A 20,402-nucleotide genomic window follows, 5' to 3' on the forward strand; every position below is an offset into this window, starting at 1 on the left:
AGTATGATTTTATATTATGCTTATAGACATGAGGCATAAGCATTATTGTTGCAAAAAACAAATACATTTCAGCCACAGTTGTCTACCCCAATGGAAATAAGTCACTCTGTCTGACTTTTTTGGGTTATCCTAGGTTTTCTACACATATGCTGCTATGTATGATAATTCTATATAACTGTATTTGTGTATACCTGAATAAATTTACTTACTTACTTACTTCCACTAGTGGATGACAATGCACTTTGTCCTGGAACTGCTGAGTCAGCAGCATGGGTCCCAGACTCACTCCCAGTCTGGCCTGGTGTCACATGCTGCACACTCGCATGCTGCATGCTGGTGGCACCACCACCACCTACTGACGCATGCGGACAATCCATCCCAATTGCAGCCACATCATCATCACTTTCACTGTCTATTCCAGGTGTAGGGCTATGGGATGTACTCAGTCCCCTTGGAATTGCATATGGTATAGGGTATCATATGGTAAGCACATTGTACCATATGGTACAGATACAGGGACCCCAATGGAAGTAAGTCACTGACTTTTTTGGGTTATCCTAGGATCTTTACACATATGCTTTACACACAGTTACATAGATTATCATGCTGCTACGCATGATAATCTATGTAACTTAATCGAGCGCATATAGCATCGTAAGTAAGTTTATTCAGGCATACACAAATACAGTTACATAGATTATTATACATAGGAGCATATGTGAGGAGAACCTAGGATAACCCAAAAGAGTACCGAGATGGTGTTCCCACAATGCAATGCGGGTGCCCCAATTTTTTGTTTACTGCACACACTGACCACGCAAACCAATTCTCTTAGATGTAGGCCTACCAGCCTTCTCGCTCTAAATTTGAAGCCGCTAGAATTTTGGCATAAATCTACAGCTTGGACCCTGGCTTCAAAGCCATAGATCTATGGGACAGACCCCTGAAAGGATTAAGGATCATAACAAAGCCTTAGGGACAGGTGGTAATCAGGTTTGATCCAAGGAGAGGTAGGTCAATTCCAATTCCTTGGATCAAGAGTCACTCACCATAGAGATTTAGGTTTCACTTACCAAAAACAACTTGGTAAAAAATAAAAGAATACATAAGTTTGGAAATTACATTTAATCAGACTCACAGTATATGGAGAAACAGGTGTAAATAAACATTCAACAGTAGTTAAAAGATAGTTGAAACTGTATTAATTAAAAAAAACATCAATTCTTCAAAGTAAATCACACAATTACTCACCCTTTCATCTGTAGCAGGAATGCTTACAATGATGTGTGTATGACCAGTTGCACCAAGGGACTCCAGGTCCAGCTCCACAGTCTTCATTTTACCCTTTAACTTCTTTGTATAGTTCGAAAGGTTCTCTCCTGTCAAGCTACAGGAGACAATTATATATGTATTTACAGTGTGCATTTTTATTTTTAACACTCCAGCCATCTCCCACCAAGGTAAAGTGACCCAACATTTTCACTGTCACTATTTCAATCATTAGTGATTCTTGTGAGCAGACCCCTTCAGGAAAAAATGGAAATATGTAATAGGAAAAGAGGGTAGATACTATTTAGCAGTATAACCATACTAGCAAACTATCCATATTACATAGAAGAGCATTGTTTCAATAGTTTTATACACTAGTTGTGAAAAACTATAGAATTTTTTATAAAAATATTATGAATCATCATCTGTCTTTCTGTCTTCCTGCCACACTTCACCTTTTCAATTCTGTTAGAGAGATGTTCTACACCAAATGTATGTATGTGTGTGAGTGAGAGAGAGCGAGAGAGAGAGCGAGAGAGTGAGAGAGCCAGAGAGAGAGTGAGAGAGCCAGAGAGAGAGAGACAGAGACAGAGAGAGAGAGACAGAGAGAGACAAAGACAGAGAAAGAGACAGACAGACAGAGACAGAGAGAGATAGGTAGGTTTTTATGATTTGACATACTGTTGGAGTGTGAGCACAGTAACATTTATGAAGGGATTCGGGGAAGCCAGTTAGCCAGACTAGAGTCCTGGAGGTGAAAAGCACAGTGCCTGTACTCTGAAGGAGGGGTGGAGATGTTGCAATTTGGAGGGTCACATGAACTGTGATATCAGGACCCTTCTGTCAACACAGTGAATGAATGAGTGACAACAGAAGTGTTATCTTCTTTGTCAGGTCACCCTGTCTTACTGGGAGACAGCCAGTGTGGTAAAAAAAATAATGAAGCTCTCACATGCATTTTTTAATAATGGTAATTACCTGTTTGCATTTTTTCTATTTATATTGAAGGTAACTGAGTTGTTAATTATCAAAACATCAAGAAACAGTAGTTTACCGCTACCCTCCCATTCAACCTTGAGTCTGATGCTAGGAATTAAGGAGTCTAACCTGTCAAAATCTTTAGAAAGCCCCCCAAGCATTTTTTTAACAAGCTGATATATCAAACTTATTTAAGACACATCATATATCATGTCATATACAGTAGCTTGATTTGGAGGAGGATACCTGTCTTGAATTAGTCCATGTACAAAACAAAGAAAGATGGCTGTACATACTCCACCTATTTTAACACTAAAATTTACTCTGAAAGTGAGAGAAAATGTTTGAACACACTCACATGTTTATTCAACAATTTGCTCAATGGTTAAGGGGAGTTCATAATGGAAATTTATAATTTTTTCTTAAAGAAATGATAGTACCTCTTCTACAGTGACTTTCATGATGAAAGATTTGGCATCCAAACTTACCTTCCATTATTTAAATCAACATATATGATTTAGTTTTTTTTTATGAAGTCTTCCAAGTATTTAATATAAGAAACATAAAGGTTAGTTAGCCACTTATTAAGCTTATAGAAGAAATAAAGAAGAAAATTATTAGAATTAATAACTATTGAGTTTTGAGTAGGACACAGAAAAGTGACCTTGAGTTTGTAACTTTACAATGAATAGTTTGTTATCGTTTCTCTTGTTACCAATGTTTCCAATTTTCTTATTCAAATAGGCAAAACCAAGAGGGAATCTTTATTAAGCTTTTCATATGTGTAAGAATCAGATTAAAGGGTCCTTTTTTCATGTACATAAAACATTCACTTTTATTAAACTTAACTGTTATGTTACATTTGTCTGCTTTAGTGATAATATCCTTTTTGAAGTATGAAATGCCTGAGTAATTAGGAAAGCATTTATGAACTGCTTCCATCAGATTTTCTAGGTAGAACAACTTCTTGTAGCTATTATTTCCCAGAAATTTGTTGAAATCTACTACAAAATCGAATGTATTTTTGATATTAGTTATCATAATCAAGTTACAACAAAAGGTGAGCAATTCAATTTTATATTTATTCATTGAATTACTCTGCTTTGATTATTAGTTTTAAAAAATATTTGGGGAAGCCAGAGTACTGTTCAAAAATAAATACAAGTCCTTTGATCTCCAAGTGTAGCTTACTCGGTTGCACGACTATTACAATGTGAGTGCTGAAGAAAAAACTCCACAATGCTGATGGAGATGTACCAAATTATTTCCAGATTACAGTCACAGGAAGACATCATAATAAGCTTGGATCCATTTTGTTTGATTCCTCCACAGAAACCATTCATGGGAAACCGTATCTCAAGAAAATTCCACTGCCATAGATCTATGATTCACTAGGTCTGGTATCTAACTCCTAGGATATACACATCAATACACACTAAAAAAAAAAAAAAAAAATCAATAATGAACCTCAGACTTACCAAATCCGATTCCCTTTGTGTACATAATTAGCGTTACAAGCTGCGACCCAGTGCTTATTGTCTAAGTTTGTTGCAACGATAGCTGCTTCGTGATATAACTGATGGCCAGGGTTCAGAGGGATCATGAGGTACGTTCTAGAGGGTGTTGTTTGAGCTATGTGAGTGTGCTGCCTTTTCACTATTTCATTCCAGTCTCCTTCCTTGTTCAACTCAATTGTGGGAGAGTAAAAGGAACTCTTGTAGCGTTTTCCAGTGATTCTCTGAAAAGATACATTCACGCCACTTCTTTAATTTGTAATTTTTTCCCCACAAAGGCATGGTGATCCAAGGAAGAAAACACATTTTCCATCACTTACCCCTCAGCTGTCTTTCCAAAAAGGTACAGACTGCATGATTCAATACTGACCCATCAATGCCCAACATCCCACCTGACTTACAAAGCTTGTTCACTGTACTTCTTAATTTGAAACTCAAGTGCAGTTAACCAGTTTGCCCTGAATCTCTGCACAAATTTTATCATGCTCAACCTCCAACAGCAAGTAAAATCTTTAAATATTTTTCTCCATGCACTTTTATTTAATATTCAAGCTACTACCACAGTCTCCTATTTTTTATTCTTTATCCTGTGCAGAAAGGGGTAAGGGATACTTTGAGTGCTAGGGGCTTGGACATCCAACAGGCTTGTGTGAGCATGTTAGATAATAGGAATGAGTGAAGGCAAGTGGTTTTTATGAATTGACGTTATGCTGAAGTGTGAGCAAGGTAACATTGATGATGAGATTCAGGGAAACCAATTAGCCAGATTTGAGTCTTAAGCAAGGGTGGCATGTTGCAATTCAGAAGGATATCCGAGCTGTGATGTTTACATGCTTTTGATAAGACGGTCATTGAATGACTGATGGTGAAAGTGTTTCTTCATTTTCAGGTCACCCTACCCTGGTGAGAGATGGCCACTGTGTTAAAAAAAAACAAAAAAATCTTATTATTCTCTCCATTCTTCTACATCCTTACTCAGCATTTTGTCACATTCTTGTCCTAACACTCAAGTTCATTTATTCCCTAGACTTTTATAATCACTCTTTCCAAAACGAGTCATATTCTCATTAATTCTTTCATTTATTCTTTAGACAAAGTTGGGGGATGTGTAAGGACATAACAAATGTTAATGGAAATTCACAAACCTTAGAGAGATGATACTCAAAGACATCAGTAATGAGCTTTCTGCTAGTCGTGAGCCTTAATGTGTTTGGATCAACACAGTCAAACAAAGCTCGTACAATGGCTAACACTAGCTGTCTGCACCAAACAATAGCCTGGTGGTCAGTGGTCATCCAACATGAAGGCACCTGTTAAGGAGACAAGAAGAGATCAGTTGTAAAATATTGTAATCTAATTTTTTTTAATAAACTGGCTGTCTCCCACTGAGGCAGGGTGAACCACAAAAAGAAGAAATACCTTTACCACCAATCACTCCATCAGTCTTGCCAGAGGGATGCCAATACTACAGTTCAAGACTGCACTGTACTTCCCAACTCCAGGACTTACGTTCAGCTAACCGGTTTCCCTGAATCCCTTCATAAATGTTACCTTCAACACATTCCAACAACATGTCAAGTCATAAAAAATATTTGTCCCCACTCATTCCTATGTAAAACAAACACACACACACACACACACACAGGAACCATACATAGTTTTAAGAAGAGGTATGACAAAGCTCGGGAAGCAGAGAGGGAGAGGACCTAGTAGCGATCAGTGAAGAGGCGGGGCCAGGAGCTGAGTCTCGACCCCTGCAACCACAATTAGGTGAGTACGTACACACGTACACACGCACACACACAGGAGCTTGGACTCGACCCCTGCAACCTCAACTAGGTGAGTACACACACACACACACACACACACACACACACTTGCTGTATGTCTAAACCCCCTCATTCAAAACTTCCTTTACCCCTTCTCTCTCCAACCTATCCTAAGATGACCCCTACCTTGCCTTCCCTCCACTACATGTTTACACACCATTCAAGTCATCCTATTTTGCTCCATCCTGCCTAAATGTTCAAACCACTTTAGTAACTTGGCACCTCTTTCTACTCTCTAAACTATGAATTGTTTGCATAATATTCACATCACACATTGCCCTCAGCCAACAACATCTCTACTACCTCCAGCCTTCTCCTTGCTGAAACATTCAAAACCCATGCTTTATACATATAAGTGATGGTACCACTATACAGACAGGCCCCACTTTACAGCGCTTCGCTTTACATCGTTTTGCTCATGTGGTGGTTTTCAAATATATCCATTCTTCATTTATTCAGACTTCCTACAAAAAATGTATTCACCACTCGCTACAGCTAAGGATGAAAATATTTTAGGGGATGTAATGTGTGTACATTTTTTAGGCCTAGCTCTATTGGCTTACTTAATATTTGATAGTGTAAACATGTTATCAAGCTTTTATATGAATTTGAAAGTGGAAAAAAAGGCTATGATTCACTTTACAGTGATTTCCGCTTTACAGCAGTAGTCTGGAATTTAACCTGCTGCATAAATGGGGCCTGGCTGTAATCTGATATATTCCCATTTTTGCTTCCATGGATAATGTTCTCTGTCTCTACAGATGCCTCAGTGCACCATCCACCTTTTTCCCCTTGTCAATTCTCAAATTCTGAATCAGTGGTCTCTCTAGAAACTCCACCACAGTGAATTTGGAATTTTTACTGTATATAGGAAGATGATGTTCAGCAAACACTTTTTTTCATTATTTATATATTAATTATTACTGTTGCTTTACTTGCATTTACAAACTACAAAATTTGGAGACAAAAATATTAGAATAACTGAGGATCACAACTGCCCAGGGAGGTACTACACTCCAGCCAAGTGAGTGTGAAATGGAAGCCTGTAATTGTTTTACATGATGGTAGGATTGCTGGTGTCTTTTTTCTGTCTCATAAACATGCAAGATTTCAAGTACATCTTACTACTTCCACTTACACTTAGGTAACACTGCACATGCATAGACAAGTAGTATATATATATAGACATGCCCCTCTGGGTTTTCTTCTATTTCCTTACAGTTCTCCTTGTTGTTTATTTCCTCTTATCTCCATGGGGAAATGAAACAGAATTCTTCCTCAGTGAGCCATGCGTGTCGTAAGAGGCAACTAAAATGCCGGGAGCAAGGGGCTAGCAATCCCTTCTGTATATATTACTAAATTTAAAAGGAGAAACTTTTGTTTTTCCTTTGGGCCACCCGCCTTGGTGGGATACGGCCAGTTTGTCGAAAGAAGAACTGAGGATCAAGAGGTGTTTTGTTTAATAAGACAAATTTAATTAAGTAGTTTTTTATTTTTATAAATTTTGCCATAACTTTTGTTTTTCTTTTTAGGTCACCCTGATTTAGTTGGATGTGGCCAGTTTGTTGAAAAAAGACAAAAAAAATTGCCATGCAGTTAGCCATAGTTTGGATGAAAAATCTGTCTTAAGGATACATTTAAACTTACATTAGTGGTAGTAGTTGCAACATCAGCAAGAGGTGTGATGGTGTGAGAGGTTGGCACTTGAACATCATTTCTAGCACCTCCAATAGATACCAAGACGACATCCTTTAAGTCCAATGAACGTTCCATAATCCAATATGTGTTTACCTAAAAATAAATAATAAATTACAAATACTGTAATGGGAAGTAGTAGTAAAATAATAATACAATACCTAAAAGATAATTAATAATGGATGCTTTCCCACTTCACAGTGTCTCAGGCATTTGAAAGTCAATAAATAATGCAATTTGTGTCAAATGCTACATATATTGTGAGGAATCCCAGTACATGTGCATCACCACAGAGATCAAGGGTTTTCAAGCCCAACAGCACACTGTAGGATTCCAAAGCATATATAGTAGATCCCTGCTTATACAACAGGTTAGGTTCAGGGATACTGTTGTAAAGCAAAAATCACTGTAAAGTGAAACATAGCCTTTTTTTTTACTTTCAAATGCATACAAAAGCCTCATAACATGTTTACACTATCATATATTAAGTGAGTAATAGAGCTAGGCTTTAAAAATGAATATACAGTACACACATTACTTGCCTTAAAATATTTTCATTCTTAGCTTAGAGAATAGTGAATATATTTATTGTAGGAAGGCTGAATAAATGAAGAATGGGTATAATTGAAAACCACTGCACTAGCAAAATGCTGTAAAGTAGGGCCCTCCTGTATGGCGTTTCGCCATACGATGTTCTGCTAATACGGCGATTTCAAATTATGACCAGAACTTGCTATACAGCAAGCGATCTTTCTAATACGGCACGCTCCACCTGGTTTGTTTACATTCTCCATGAGCACATCTCGCTATTATGTCCAGAAACTTTCCAAAATTTCAAGTGTTTTAAAGTTATTGCATATTTTATATGTACTCTGATAATTATACTTATGTGTACCTATACCTAAATATACTTACACACTGTGCTGGCATGCAGGTATACATTAAAATCACTAAGAGTCTCTCTAATCTTGACACCATATTAATAATACGTTATCTCTTGGGCATATTAAATGTCATATATTTATTACATTAGTATAGACATTTCCATTAATCCATCTATGAAATTTTTTTTCAAAATTACAGTATATAATAAGCATGATCAATACATCCCACAATAGAATAAATTAACATAAATATGAGATGTGATAGCCAGGCGACTTGTAGTCCAACATCAGAGAAAATGTGTACTGGGGGTAACTAGAATATTATTCCTTTCGTATGTAAGTAAGTAAGTTTATTCATGTATACACAAATACAGTTACATAGATTATCATACATAGCAGCACGTGTGTAGAGAACCTAGGATAACCCAGAAAAGTCAAAGTGGCTTATTTCCATATGCCTTCACTCAGAGTGTTATTCTTCTAAAAATGGTGTTACATGAGAATGGGAGCGTTTCTCTTTATTTATTCTACTGTATCAACATGATGCCAACTTATACACAATGTAAAGTGTTTGTATGGAAATAAGTCACTGTGATTTTTTGGGTTATCCTAGGCTCTCTACTCATATGCTGCTATGTATGATAATCTATGTAATTGTATTTGTGTATATCTGAATAAACTTACTTAATTATGGTATAATACAAATGTAAACAAACCAGACGCGTTCGCCTGATTTGTTTACATTACGTGTGGGTAGGATGGAGTGAGGAGGGCTGCCCTGGCTGGCTATCATACTTCACAAACCTGACTTCCTAGAAATATAACTCACCTCTCACCGTACATTAAGACTACAAATATTTTAAGGTAAGTAATGGGTGTACTGTGTGTGTATTTTACTTTTTATTGTTTTTAATGCCTAGTTCTATTACTAACTTAATATATGTTAGCATAAACTTTTTATCTGGCATTTGTATGCCTTTACAAGTGGAAAAAATGGAGTTCTGCTTTCCGGCAATGTCTACTTTCCGGCAGTAGCCTGGAACCTAACCTGCCGTATAAGTGGGGCCCTACTGTATATGTATATCTAAGCAATTTGTGTAAGTCATTACCAACAAATATATAAAAAATCTGATGCCAAACATTACAATTAAAAATTTCCAAGCAATTCTGCTCAGCAGTGTTGAGATAAGAGAAAAACAAACATTGGGAATATGTATGTATAATTACAGGTAATGTAGTTCCATAATTTGTCACCAAAAACCAGACAGCTCCAAACCAAGGCTCACACTGAATATATATTAATCTGAAGAACATCAGGTCACACTCTTCAGATTGCTTTTTTTTTTTTTAACAAGTCGGCCATCTCCCACCGAGGCAGGGTGGCCCAAAGAGAAAAAAAAGTCCCCAAAAAGAAAATACTTTCATCATTCAACACTTTCACCTCACTCACACATAATCACTGTTTTTGCAGAGGTGCCTAGAATACAACAGTTTAGAAGTATATACGTATAAAAATACACAATATATCTCTCCAAACTGCCAATATCCCAAACCCCTCCTTTAGAGTGCAGGCATTGTACTTCCCATTTCCAGGGCTCAAGTCCGGTTGTATCAAATAACTGGTTTCCCTGAATCCCTTCACTAAATATTACCCTGCTCACACTCCAACAGCTCGTCAGGTCCCAAATACCATTTGTCTCCATTCACTCCTATCTAACACGCTCATGCACGCTTGCTGGAAGTCCAAACCCCTCGCCCACAACACCTCCTTTACCCCCTCCCTCCAACCTTTTGGAGGATGACTCCTACCCCGCCTTCCTTCACCTACAGATTTATATGCTCTCCATGTCATTCTACTTTCATCCATTCTCTCTAAATGACCAAACCACCTCAACAAACCCTCTTCAGCCCTCTGACTAATACTTTTATTAACTCCACACCTTCTCCTAATTTCCACACTCCGAATTTTCTGCATAATATTTACACCACACATTGCTCTTAGACAGGACATCTCCACTGCCTCCAACTGCCTCCTTGCTGCAGCATTTACAACCCAAGCTTCACACCCATGTAAGTGTGTTGGTACTACTATACTTTCATACATTACCTTCTTTGCCTCCATAGATAACATTTTTTACCTCCACATATACCTCAATGCACCACTCACCTTTTTTCCTTCATCAATTCTATGATTATCCTCATCCTTCATAAATCCATCCGCTGACATGTCAACTCCCAAATATCTGAAAACATTCACTTCTTCCATACTCCTCCTCCCCAATTTGATATCCAATTTTTCTTTATCTAAATCATTTGATACTCTCATCACCTTACTCTTTTCTATGTTCGCTTTCAACTTTCTACCTTTACACACATTCCCAAATTCGTCCACTAACCTTTGCAATTTTTCTTTAGAATCTCCCATAAGCACAGTATCATCAGCAAAAAGTAACTGTGTCACTTCCCATTTTGAATTTAATTCCCCATAATTTAATCCCACCCATCTCCCGAACACCTAGCATTTACTTTTCTTACAACCCCATCTATAAATATATTAAACAACCATGGTGACATTACACATCCCTGTCTAAGACCTACTTTCACCGGGAAGTAGTCTCCCTCTCTTCTACATGCCCTAAACTGAGCCTCACTATCCTCATAATAACTCTGTACAGCATTTAGTAACTTACAACCTATTCCATGTATGTACTTACATTTGCCACATTGCTCCCCTATCCACTATCATATGCCTTTTCTAAATCCATAAATGCAATAAAAACTTCCCTACCTTTATCTAAATACTGCTCACATATATGCTTCAATGTAAACACTTGATCTACACATCCCCTACCCACTCTAAAACCTCCTTGCTCATCCGCAATTCTACATTCTTTCAATAATAACCCTGGTATATTCAGTAAACTTATTCCTCTATAATTTTTACAATTTCATTTGTCCCTCTTCCCTTTATATAAAGGGACTATACATGCTCTCCACCAATCCCTAGGTACCTTCCCCTTTCATACATTTATTAAACAAAAATACCAACCACTCCAACACTATGTCTCCCCCTGCTTTTAACATTTCTGTCATGATCCTGTCAGTTCCAGCTGCTTTACCTCCTTTCATTCTACATAATGCCTCACGCACCTCCCCCACACTCACATCCTGCTCTTCTTCACTCCTAAAAGATGGTATACCTCCCTGGCCAGTGCATGAAATTACCGCCTCCCTTTCTTCGTCGACATTTAAAAGTTCCTCAAAATATTCTCGCCATCTACCCAATACCTCCATCTCCCCATCTACTAATTCTCTACTCTATTTTTAACTGACAAATCCATTTGTTCCCTAGGCTTTCTTAACTTGTTTAACTCACTCCAAATTTTTTTCTTACTTTCATTAAAATTTCTTGACAGTGCCTCTCCCACTCTATCATCTGCTCTTCTTTTGCACTCTCTCACCACTCTCTTCACCTTTCTTTTACTCTCCATATACTCTACTCTTCTTATAACACTTCTGCTCTGTAAATACCTTTCATAAGCTATCTTTTTCTCTTTTATCACACCCTTTACTTCATCATTCCACCAATCACTCCTCTTTCCTCCTGCACCCACCCTCCTATAACCACAAACTTCTGCCCAACATTCTAATACTGCATTTTTAAAACTACTCCAACCCTCTTCGACCCCTCACTACTCATACCTGCACCAGCCCACCTTTCTGCCAATAGTTGCTTATATTTCACCCAAACTTCCTCCTCAGTTTATACACTTTCACCTCCCTCTTACTTGTTGATGCCATTTTCCTCTTATCCCATCTACCTCTTACTCTAACTGTAGCTACAACTAGATAATGATCCAACATATCAGTTGCCCCTCTATAAACATGTACATCCTGGAGCCTACCCATCAATCTTTTATCCACCAATACATAATCTAACAAACTACTTTCATTACATGCTATATCATGCCTTGTATATTTATTTATCCTCTTTTTCATAAAATATGTATTACTTATTACCAAACCTTTTTCTACAAATAGCTCAATTAAAGGCTCCCCATTTTCATTTACCCCTGGCACCCCAAATTTACCTACTACTCCCTCCACAACATTTTTACCCACTTTAGCATTAAAATCCCCAACCACAAGTACTCTCACACTTGGTTCAAACCTCCCCATGCATTCACTCAACATTTCCCAAAATCTCTCTCCTCTATACTTCTCTCTTCCCCAGGTGCATATACACTTACTATAACCCACTTCTCACATCCAACCTTCATTTTACTCCACATAATCCTTGAATACATTCATAGTCCCTCTTTTCCTGCCATAGCTTATCCTTCAACATTATTGCTACTCCTTCTTTAGCTCTAACTCTATTAGAAACCCCCTGACCTAATCCCATTTATTCCTCTCCACTAAATCTCACCCACCCTCTTCAGCTTTGTTTCACTTTAAGCCAGGACATCCAGCTTCTTCTCATTCATAACATCCACAATCATCTCTTTCTTATCAAGCATATTCTTGAGAAAAACAAGGTGGCAGAGTTAAAGAATTGCATGCAGCACTATCTTATTACATTGATTGCATAATACAATATCAATTTTAAAAATGCAACAGAAAGAACCTTTTGAATCATAAAATAAAAAAATTCTCAAGTCCCTCCAGGTTTATGGCACCCTGTAGGGGGCCTGCATTTTATTAGTTACCATATTCAGTACTGTGATTTTCAATTATTACCTATTCTTAAAATAGGTAAATACAGAGTAATGACAGTACTGTTTTTTATTAGTGACTATACACAGTATTGTGATTACCAATTTCTACCTAATCTCACAAATAGGTAAATACAAAGTAATGACAGCACAATTTTTTATGGCCTTACTTTCTCATAAAACTGCTCGAGGTACTGGTCCAGGACAAGTACTGGGCGGGTGTGTGGTGTGGCCAGTGTGATGATGAGCGACACTTTAGAGGCTGCTACAGTGTCCAGTGTATATACCGCTCTCGCCACCATACCTCCCTGTGAAAATGAACAACTACAGTGGAATCTTGATTTACGAGTGCCCCAACTTAAGAGTTTTTTGAGATATGAGCCGTCCCTGGGACGATTTTTTGCTCTGAGTTACAAGCCAGCTCACCTGTCCCTCTTCCCCCTCAACCCAAAACATGGACACCTCGCTTGTTTGTCTATAATTTCATGCTTTAATTCCATGGAAATCGTTCTCTTTTCTTCTCAGCAATAATAATATAATAAATACATAATAATATTATTACAGTCAAATCACTCAGTAAGTCAATCAAGTCATTCAGTAAGTCAGTCAAGTCACTCAGTAAGTCAGTCAGTCATGTCTTTCAGTAAGTCAGTCAAGTCATTCAGTAAGTCAAGTTACTCAGTAAGTCAGTCATGTCACTCTGAGTCAGTAAAGTCACTCAGTAAGTCAGTAAAGTCATACAGTAAGTCAGTCAAGCCACTCAATAAGTCTGTCAAGTCATTCAGTAAGTCAGTAAAGTCACTCAGTAAGTCAGTCAAGTCACTCAGTGAGTCAGTCAAGTCACTCAGTGAGTCAGTCAAGTCACTCAGTGAGTCAGTCAAGTCACTCAGTGAGTCATTCAGTAAGTCAGTCAGTCACAAACTCATGTTAACCTCTTTTTCTGTGTACAAAGTAACACTTCAATTAGGGCTACAGGTTATGTCTTGTCTATTATCTTTGTTAATTCTAAGACTTAAGTGCTTATACCTCTTCGTGCCACTTTCAGCAACACTAGTATGGCTACTGGGTGTCACGAGTGCTTGGCATATACAAGATATAGTAATTAAAATATCTTAACACAATTGACAAACACAGCTGCATTGTAGCAGAGAAAGACTGGACACTTATGAATTAGGAATGCTGGGATGGTGGGGTGGTGTCGGGCAGTGGTAAGGGATGGCGGGAGGGCTCCCTGGCTGGCTCCACAACAAGGCGGCTGCTTGAGCAAAAGAGAATTTTTTTTCCTTCCCACAAACTGAACTATGTTAAATTAATTATATGTGTTACATAAAATTGTGCAGCAATTCTTCAATGGCGGTCTACTGTATTATCATAATAATGATAGAGCTTCAGATCCCTAAATTAATAATAATAATAATAATAATAATTTTTTTTTTTAGCAAGTTGGCCGTCTCCCACTGAGGCAGGGTGACCCAAAAAAAAAAAAAAAATCCCCAGAAAGAAAATACTATCATCATCATTCAACACTTTCACCTCACTCATACATTATCACTGTTTTTGCAGAGGTGCTCAGACCACAACAGTTTAGAAGCATATATGTATAAAGATACACAACATATCCCTCCAAACTGCTAATATCCCAAAACCCCTCCTTTAGAGTGCAAGCACTGTACATCCCATTTCCAGGACTCAAGTCCAGCTATATAAAAATAACCGGTTTCCCTGAATCCCTTCACTAAATATTACCCTGCTCACACTCCAACAGATCGTCAGGTCCCAAATGCCATTCGTCTCCATTCACTCCTATCGAACACATACATGTACATGTTTATTTATACACACTCATCTGAGTTTTCTTTGATTTTATTTTAATACTTCTTGGTCTTATTACTTTTCCTTTTATATCCATGGGGAAGTGGAATAAGAATCTTTCCTCCGTAAGCCATGAGTGTTGTAAAAGTCAACTAAAATGCCGGGAACAATAGGCTAGTAACCCCTTTTCCTGTAATAATTACTACAAAGAAAAAGAAGAAAACTGCCAAAATAATAATAATTAGAATAATAATAATGCAAGGTTTCAGGTACATCTTGCTACTTCTACTTACAATTAGGTCACACTACACATACATGTACAAGCATATATACAGTGGACCCCCGAGTTTTGTGATTAATCTGTTCCAGAGAGCCTGCCGAAAGTCGAAATTCACGAAACTCGAAACCATTTTCCCCATAAGAAATAATGGAAATAAAATTAATCCATTCCAGACACCCAAAAATATTAAAATAAAATATTGTTTTTCAAATTCAATAAAGATTTACATATTGAAAACAATCAGAAATCAAGTACATGCATATAAAAAATAATAACAACATTACACTTACCTTTACTGAAGACTTCTGGGTGGATGGAAGACGGGAGTAGGGGATAGGAGGAAGGTGTACACTATTGTTTGGAAGGAGAATCTCCTTCCATTAGGACTTCAGGTAGCAAGTCCTTTTCTGGGGTTACTTCCCTTCTTCTTTTAATGCCACTGGGAACAACTCGAGAGTCACTGGACCCCTGTCGCACAAAATATCTGTCCAGAGAGGTCTGTTTCTGGCATTTCTTTATGATTTGCCTGAAGTGGGACAAGGTTTTGTCACTGAACATGTTGCAGATATGGCTTGCTTCAGCTTGGTCAGGGTGATATTTTTCAACAAAACTTTGCAACTCATTCCACTTCGAACACATGTCCTTAATCACCGAAGAAGGCACCTCCTTCACTCTCTTTTCCCCCTCCTCTGAAGCAAGTTCCTCAGCTGTGGTCTGATGCTGTTCCAGTTGAAGCTCTTGCAGTTCGTCAGTGGTTAGCTCTTCCCTGTGGTCCTCCACCAAATCTTCCACATCCCCGTCACTCACCTTCAACCCGTTGGACTTGCCCAATGCCACAACACCTTCCACAAGAGGCAGACGGTCGGCAGGGTCAGGGTCTGCCTCAAACCCTTCAAAATCCCTCTGGATCGTGTTCTTCACTTTCTTAACCAAAGGGCTTGCACTAGCTTTCCTTGGGCCCATGGTGACTTATTTAGCAGTTGCAATCGCATCCTAAAATTTCTTTCGTATCCTGAAGCAAAAAATCAACCAAACGACGGTTCGTATCCTGAAAAATTAACGTGGTGGGGTATTCATAACTCAAGGTTCCACTGTACTTGCAACATTTGCCACATTGCTCCCCTATCCACTATCATATACCTTTTCTAAATCCATATATGCGATGAAAACTTCCCTACCTTCATCTAAATACTGTTCACATATATGCTTCAATGTAAACACTTCATCAACACATCCCCTACCCACTCTAAAGCCTCCTTGTTCATCTGCAATCCTACTCTCTGTCTTACCTCTAATTCTTTCAATAGTAACCCTACCGTACATTTTTCCTGGTATACTCAGTAAACTTATTCCCCTACAATTTTTACAATCTCTTTTGTCCCCTTTCCTTCATATAAAGGAACTATACATGCTCTCTGTCAATCCCTAGGTACCTTCCCCTCTTTCATACATTTATTAACCCTTTCAGGGTCCCCAGGCCCTCTCCGAGACTTGTTCTCAGGGTCGCCAAATTTAAAAAAAAAAAATTATTTTTTCTTATGAAAAGATAGAGAATCTTTTTCCTGATCATAATGACACCAAAAGTATGAAATTTGATGGAAAACTTACAGAATTATGCTCTCGCAATTTTGCCCACTTTGAGCCCTATTTTCGGCCAATTCCAATGTACTAGTCGACAAAAGTCATAACTATTTTGCTAGAACTCCATTTTTTCTATTGAATGAGTACAAGAAACCACCCATCTACTGATTTCAACTATCCAATAAAGTGGTCAGAATTTAGCAATTTTGCCAATTTCACACAAATTTCAAAAGATGCCAATTTCCGAATAGCGTTCAGAATAAACAAGAAAGACATTCCTGGCACTAAAATAACAAGTTCTCTGTTTGTTAGTCACATCCCCGGGCCTGTCTTATATTTCTTTGGCTTTCCACTTTGAATTTTTATTCTTACAAAAAATAGAAGATTTACTGTTATGCAGACTACTGCATTAGTGTAGAAATGGTATAAATAATATCGGCGCACTTGTGAAAGAATATTAGACTCACCAGTTGACGTGTATTGGACGCTTGGCATGATTTGTTTATTTTTGAACTTTGGTAAAAATCGAACATTTCTGCTACTTTGAGCTAAATTTCAAGGTACTTTTCATTGTAAAACCAGTCAAAATCATCTCAATTTCTATAATATGTCTTCCATTCTATAAAATGAGACCAGGAAAACTAGAATACAACAAAAAATACCATACGAAAATACAGTGCAAAGTTTTTTTTTTCTCATTATGCACTGTGTGCTGCAGGATTTTTTTTATACTGCGCACACTGACCACATAGACCCATTCTTTCATATGTAGGCCTACCAGTTTTCTCTCATTACATTTGAGGGTGCTAGAATTTAGGCATACTAGTACGTCAAAAACCCTGGGGCGTAAGCCGTACTAGTACGGCCGAAACTCTGAGAGGATTAAACAAAAATACCAACCACTCCAACACTATATCCCCCCTGAATTTAACATTTATGTCATGATCCCATCAGTTCCAGCTGCTTTTAATCCCTTTCATTCTACATAATGCCTCACGCACCTCCCCTCACTCACATCCTGCTCTTCTTCACTACTAAAAGATGTTATGCCTTCCTCGCCATTGCATAAAATTACCACCTCCCTTATTTCATCGACATTTAAAAATTCTTCAAAATATTCCTGCCATCTACCTAATACCTCCCTCTCCCCATCTACTAACTCCCCTACTCTGTTTTTAACTGACCAATCCGTTCGTTCCCTAGGCTTTCTTAACTTGTTTATCTCATTCCAAAATTTTTTCTTATTTTCATCAAAATTTCTTGACTGTGCCTCTCCCACTCTATCATCTGCTCTCCTTTTGCAGTCTCTCACCACTCTCTTCACCTTTCTTTTACTCTCTGTATACTCTGCTCTTCTTATAACACTCCTGCTTCATAAAAACCTCTCATAAGCTATCTTTTTCTCTTTTATCACACCCTTTACTTCATCATTCCACCAATCACTCCTCTTTCCTCCTGCACCCACCCTCCTATAGCCACAAATTTCTGCCCCACATTCTAATACTGCATTTTTAAAGCTATTCCAACCCTCTTCAACCCCACCACTACTCATACTTGTACTAGCCCACCTTTCTGCCAATAGTTGCTTATATCTCACCCTAACTTCTTCCTCCCTTAGTTTATACACTTTCACCTCTCTCTCACTTGCTGTTGCCATTTTCCTTTAGTCCCATCTACCTCTTACTCTAACTGTAGCTACAACTAAATACTGATCTGATATATCTGTTGCCCCTCTATAAATATGTACATCCTGAAGCCTACCCATCAACCTTTTATCCACCAATACATAATCTAACAAATTACTTTCATTATGTGCTATATCATACCTTGTATACTTATTTATCCTCTTTTTCATAAAATATGTATTACTTATTACCAAATTTTCTTCTACACATAGCTCAATTAACCCTTTCAGGGTCAGCAGGGCCTCTCCTAAACTTGTTCTCAGGGTCAGAAATTTTTCGAAAAAAAAAAAAAAAAAAAATTCTTATGAAATGATAGAGAATCTTTTCCCGATCATAATAACACCAAAAGTATGAAATTTGATGGAAAACTTATGGAGTTATGCTCTTGCGAAGTTAGTGGTCTCGACGATGTTTACGCATCGGCGATTTCGACCACTTTGAGCCCTATTTTCGGCCAATTCCAATGTACCAGTCAACAAAAATCATACCTAGTTCGCTAGAACTCCATTTTTTCTATCGAATGAGTACAAGAAACCACCCATTTACCGATTTCCATTATCCAATAATGTGGTCAGAAATTGGCAATTTTGCCAATTTCACACAAATTTCAAAAGATGCCAGTTTCCAAATAGGGTCCAGAATAAACAAGACAGGCATTTCTGGCATTAAAATAACATTTCCTCTGTTCATTACTCATGTCCCCAGGCCTCTGTTACATTTCTTTTGCTTTCCACTTTAAATTTTTATTCTCACAAAAAATAGAAGATTTATGTTATGCAGACTACTGCATTAGTGTAGAAATGTTGTAGAAATGGTATAAATAATATCAGAACACTTGTGAAAGAATATTAGACTCGCCAGTTGACGTGTATTGAACGTGTAGCATGATTTGTTTACCTTTGAACTTTGGTAAAAATCAAACATTTCTGCTACTTTGAGCTCAATTTCAAGGTACTTTTCATTGTGAAACCAATCAAAATCATCTCAATTTCCATAATATGTTTTCAGTTCTATAAAATGAGACCAAGAAAACTAGAATGCAACCATAAATAGCATACGAAAATACACTGAAAAGTCGCTGTTTTAAACCAAAAAAACGGCCGGAGTTTTTTTTTCTCACTATGCACTGTGTGCTGCACGATTTTTTTTATACTGCGCACACTGACCACAGACTCATTCTTTCATATGTAGGCCTACCAGCTTTCTCTCAATAGATTTGAAGGTGCTAGAATTTATGCGTACTAGTACGGCACCAACCCTGGCGTGCAAGCCGTACTAGTGCGGCACCAACCCTGAAAGGGTTAAAGGCTCCCCATTTTCATTTACCCCTGGCACTCCAAATTTACCTACTACTCCCTCCACAACATTTTTACCCACTTTAGCATTGAAATCCCCAACCACAAGTACACTCACACTTGGTTCAAAACTCTCTACACACTCACTCATTTTCCAAAATCTCTCTCCTCTACACTCTCTCTTCTCCAGGTGCATAAATGCTTACTATAACCTGCTTTTCACATCCAACCCTTATTTTACTCCACATAATCCTTGAATTAATACATTTATATTCCCTCTTTTCCTGCCATAACTTATCCTTCAACATTATTGCTACTCCTTTAGCTCTAATTCTATTTGAAACCCATGACCTAATCCCATTAATTTCTCCCCACTAAACATCTCCCACCCCCTTCAGTTTTGTTTCGCTTAAAACCAGGACATCCAGCTTCTTCTCATTCATAACATCCACAATCATCTCTTTCTTATCATTCGCACAACATCCACGCACATTCAAACATCCCACTTTGATGGTTTTATTTTTATTTTTAGTAGGCTATATGGGAAAAGGGGGTTACTAGCCCATTGTTCTTGGCATTTTAGTCGACTTTTACAACACACATGGCTTACAGAGGAAAGATTCTTATTCCACTTCCCCATGGGTATAAAAGGAAAAGCAATAAGAAAAATTTTTAAGATAAAATCAAAGAAAACTCAAATGAGTGTGTATACATAAACATGTACGTGTAGTGTGACCTAAGTGTAAGTAGAAGTAGCAAGACGTACCTGAAATCTTGCATGTTTATGAGATAGAACAAAGACACCAGCAAACCTACCATCATGTAAAACAACTACAGGCTTTCGTTTTACACTCACTTGGCAGGA

The 20,402-nt window shown here is 37.8% G+C and overlaps 1 protein-coding gene across 3 annotated transcripts in view; it reads right to left on the bottom strand.

Annotated features, from left to right (window-relative positions):
* PGAP1 (GPI inositol-deacylase) overlaps positions 1 to 20,402 on the bottom strand; it is a 122,949-nt gene that overhangs the window by 91,320 nt on the left and 11,227 nt on the right. For all 3 annotated transcript variants that reach the window (XR_011393622.1, XR_011393623.1, XM_053790162.2), the window contains exons 4-8: positions 13,055 to 13,192; positions 7,238 to 7,381; positions 4,907 to 5,071; positions 3,726 to 3,985; positions 1,252 to 1,387 (exon numbers count right to left, since the gene is read on the bottom strand). Coding sequence is in view for 1 of the 3 variants with exons in the window: in XM_053790162.2 (XP_053646137.1) it covers positions 1,252 to 1,387; positions 3,726 to 3,985; positions 4,907 to 5,071; positions 7,238 to 7,381; positions 13,055 to 13,192 (843 nt within the window). In the remaining 2 variants the exon portion in view is untranslated. The remainder of the gene's footprint in view (positions 1 to 1,251; positions 1,388 to 3,725; positions 3,986 to 4,906; positions 5,072 to 7,237; positions 7,382 to 13,054; positions 13,193 to 20,402) is intronic.

Source organism: Cherax quadricarinatus, chromosome 58 (assembly GCF_038502225.1).
Source record: "Cherax quadricarinatus isolate ZL_2023a chromosome 58, ASM3850222v1, whole genome shotgun sequence".
Taxonomy (NCBI): domain Eukaryota; kingdom Metazoa; phylum Arthropoda; class Malacostraca; order Decapoda; family Parastacidae; genus Cherax; species Cherax quadricarinatus.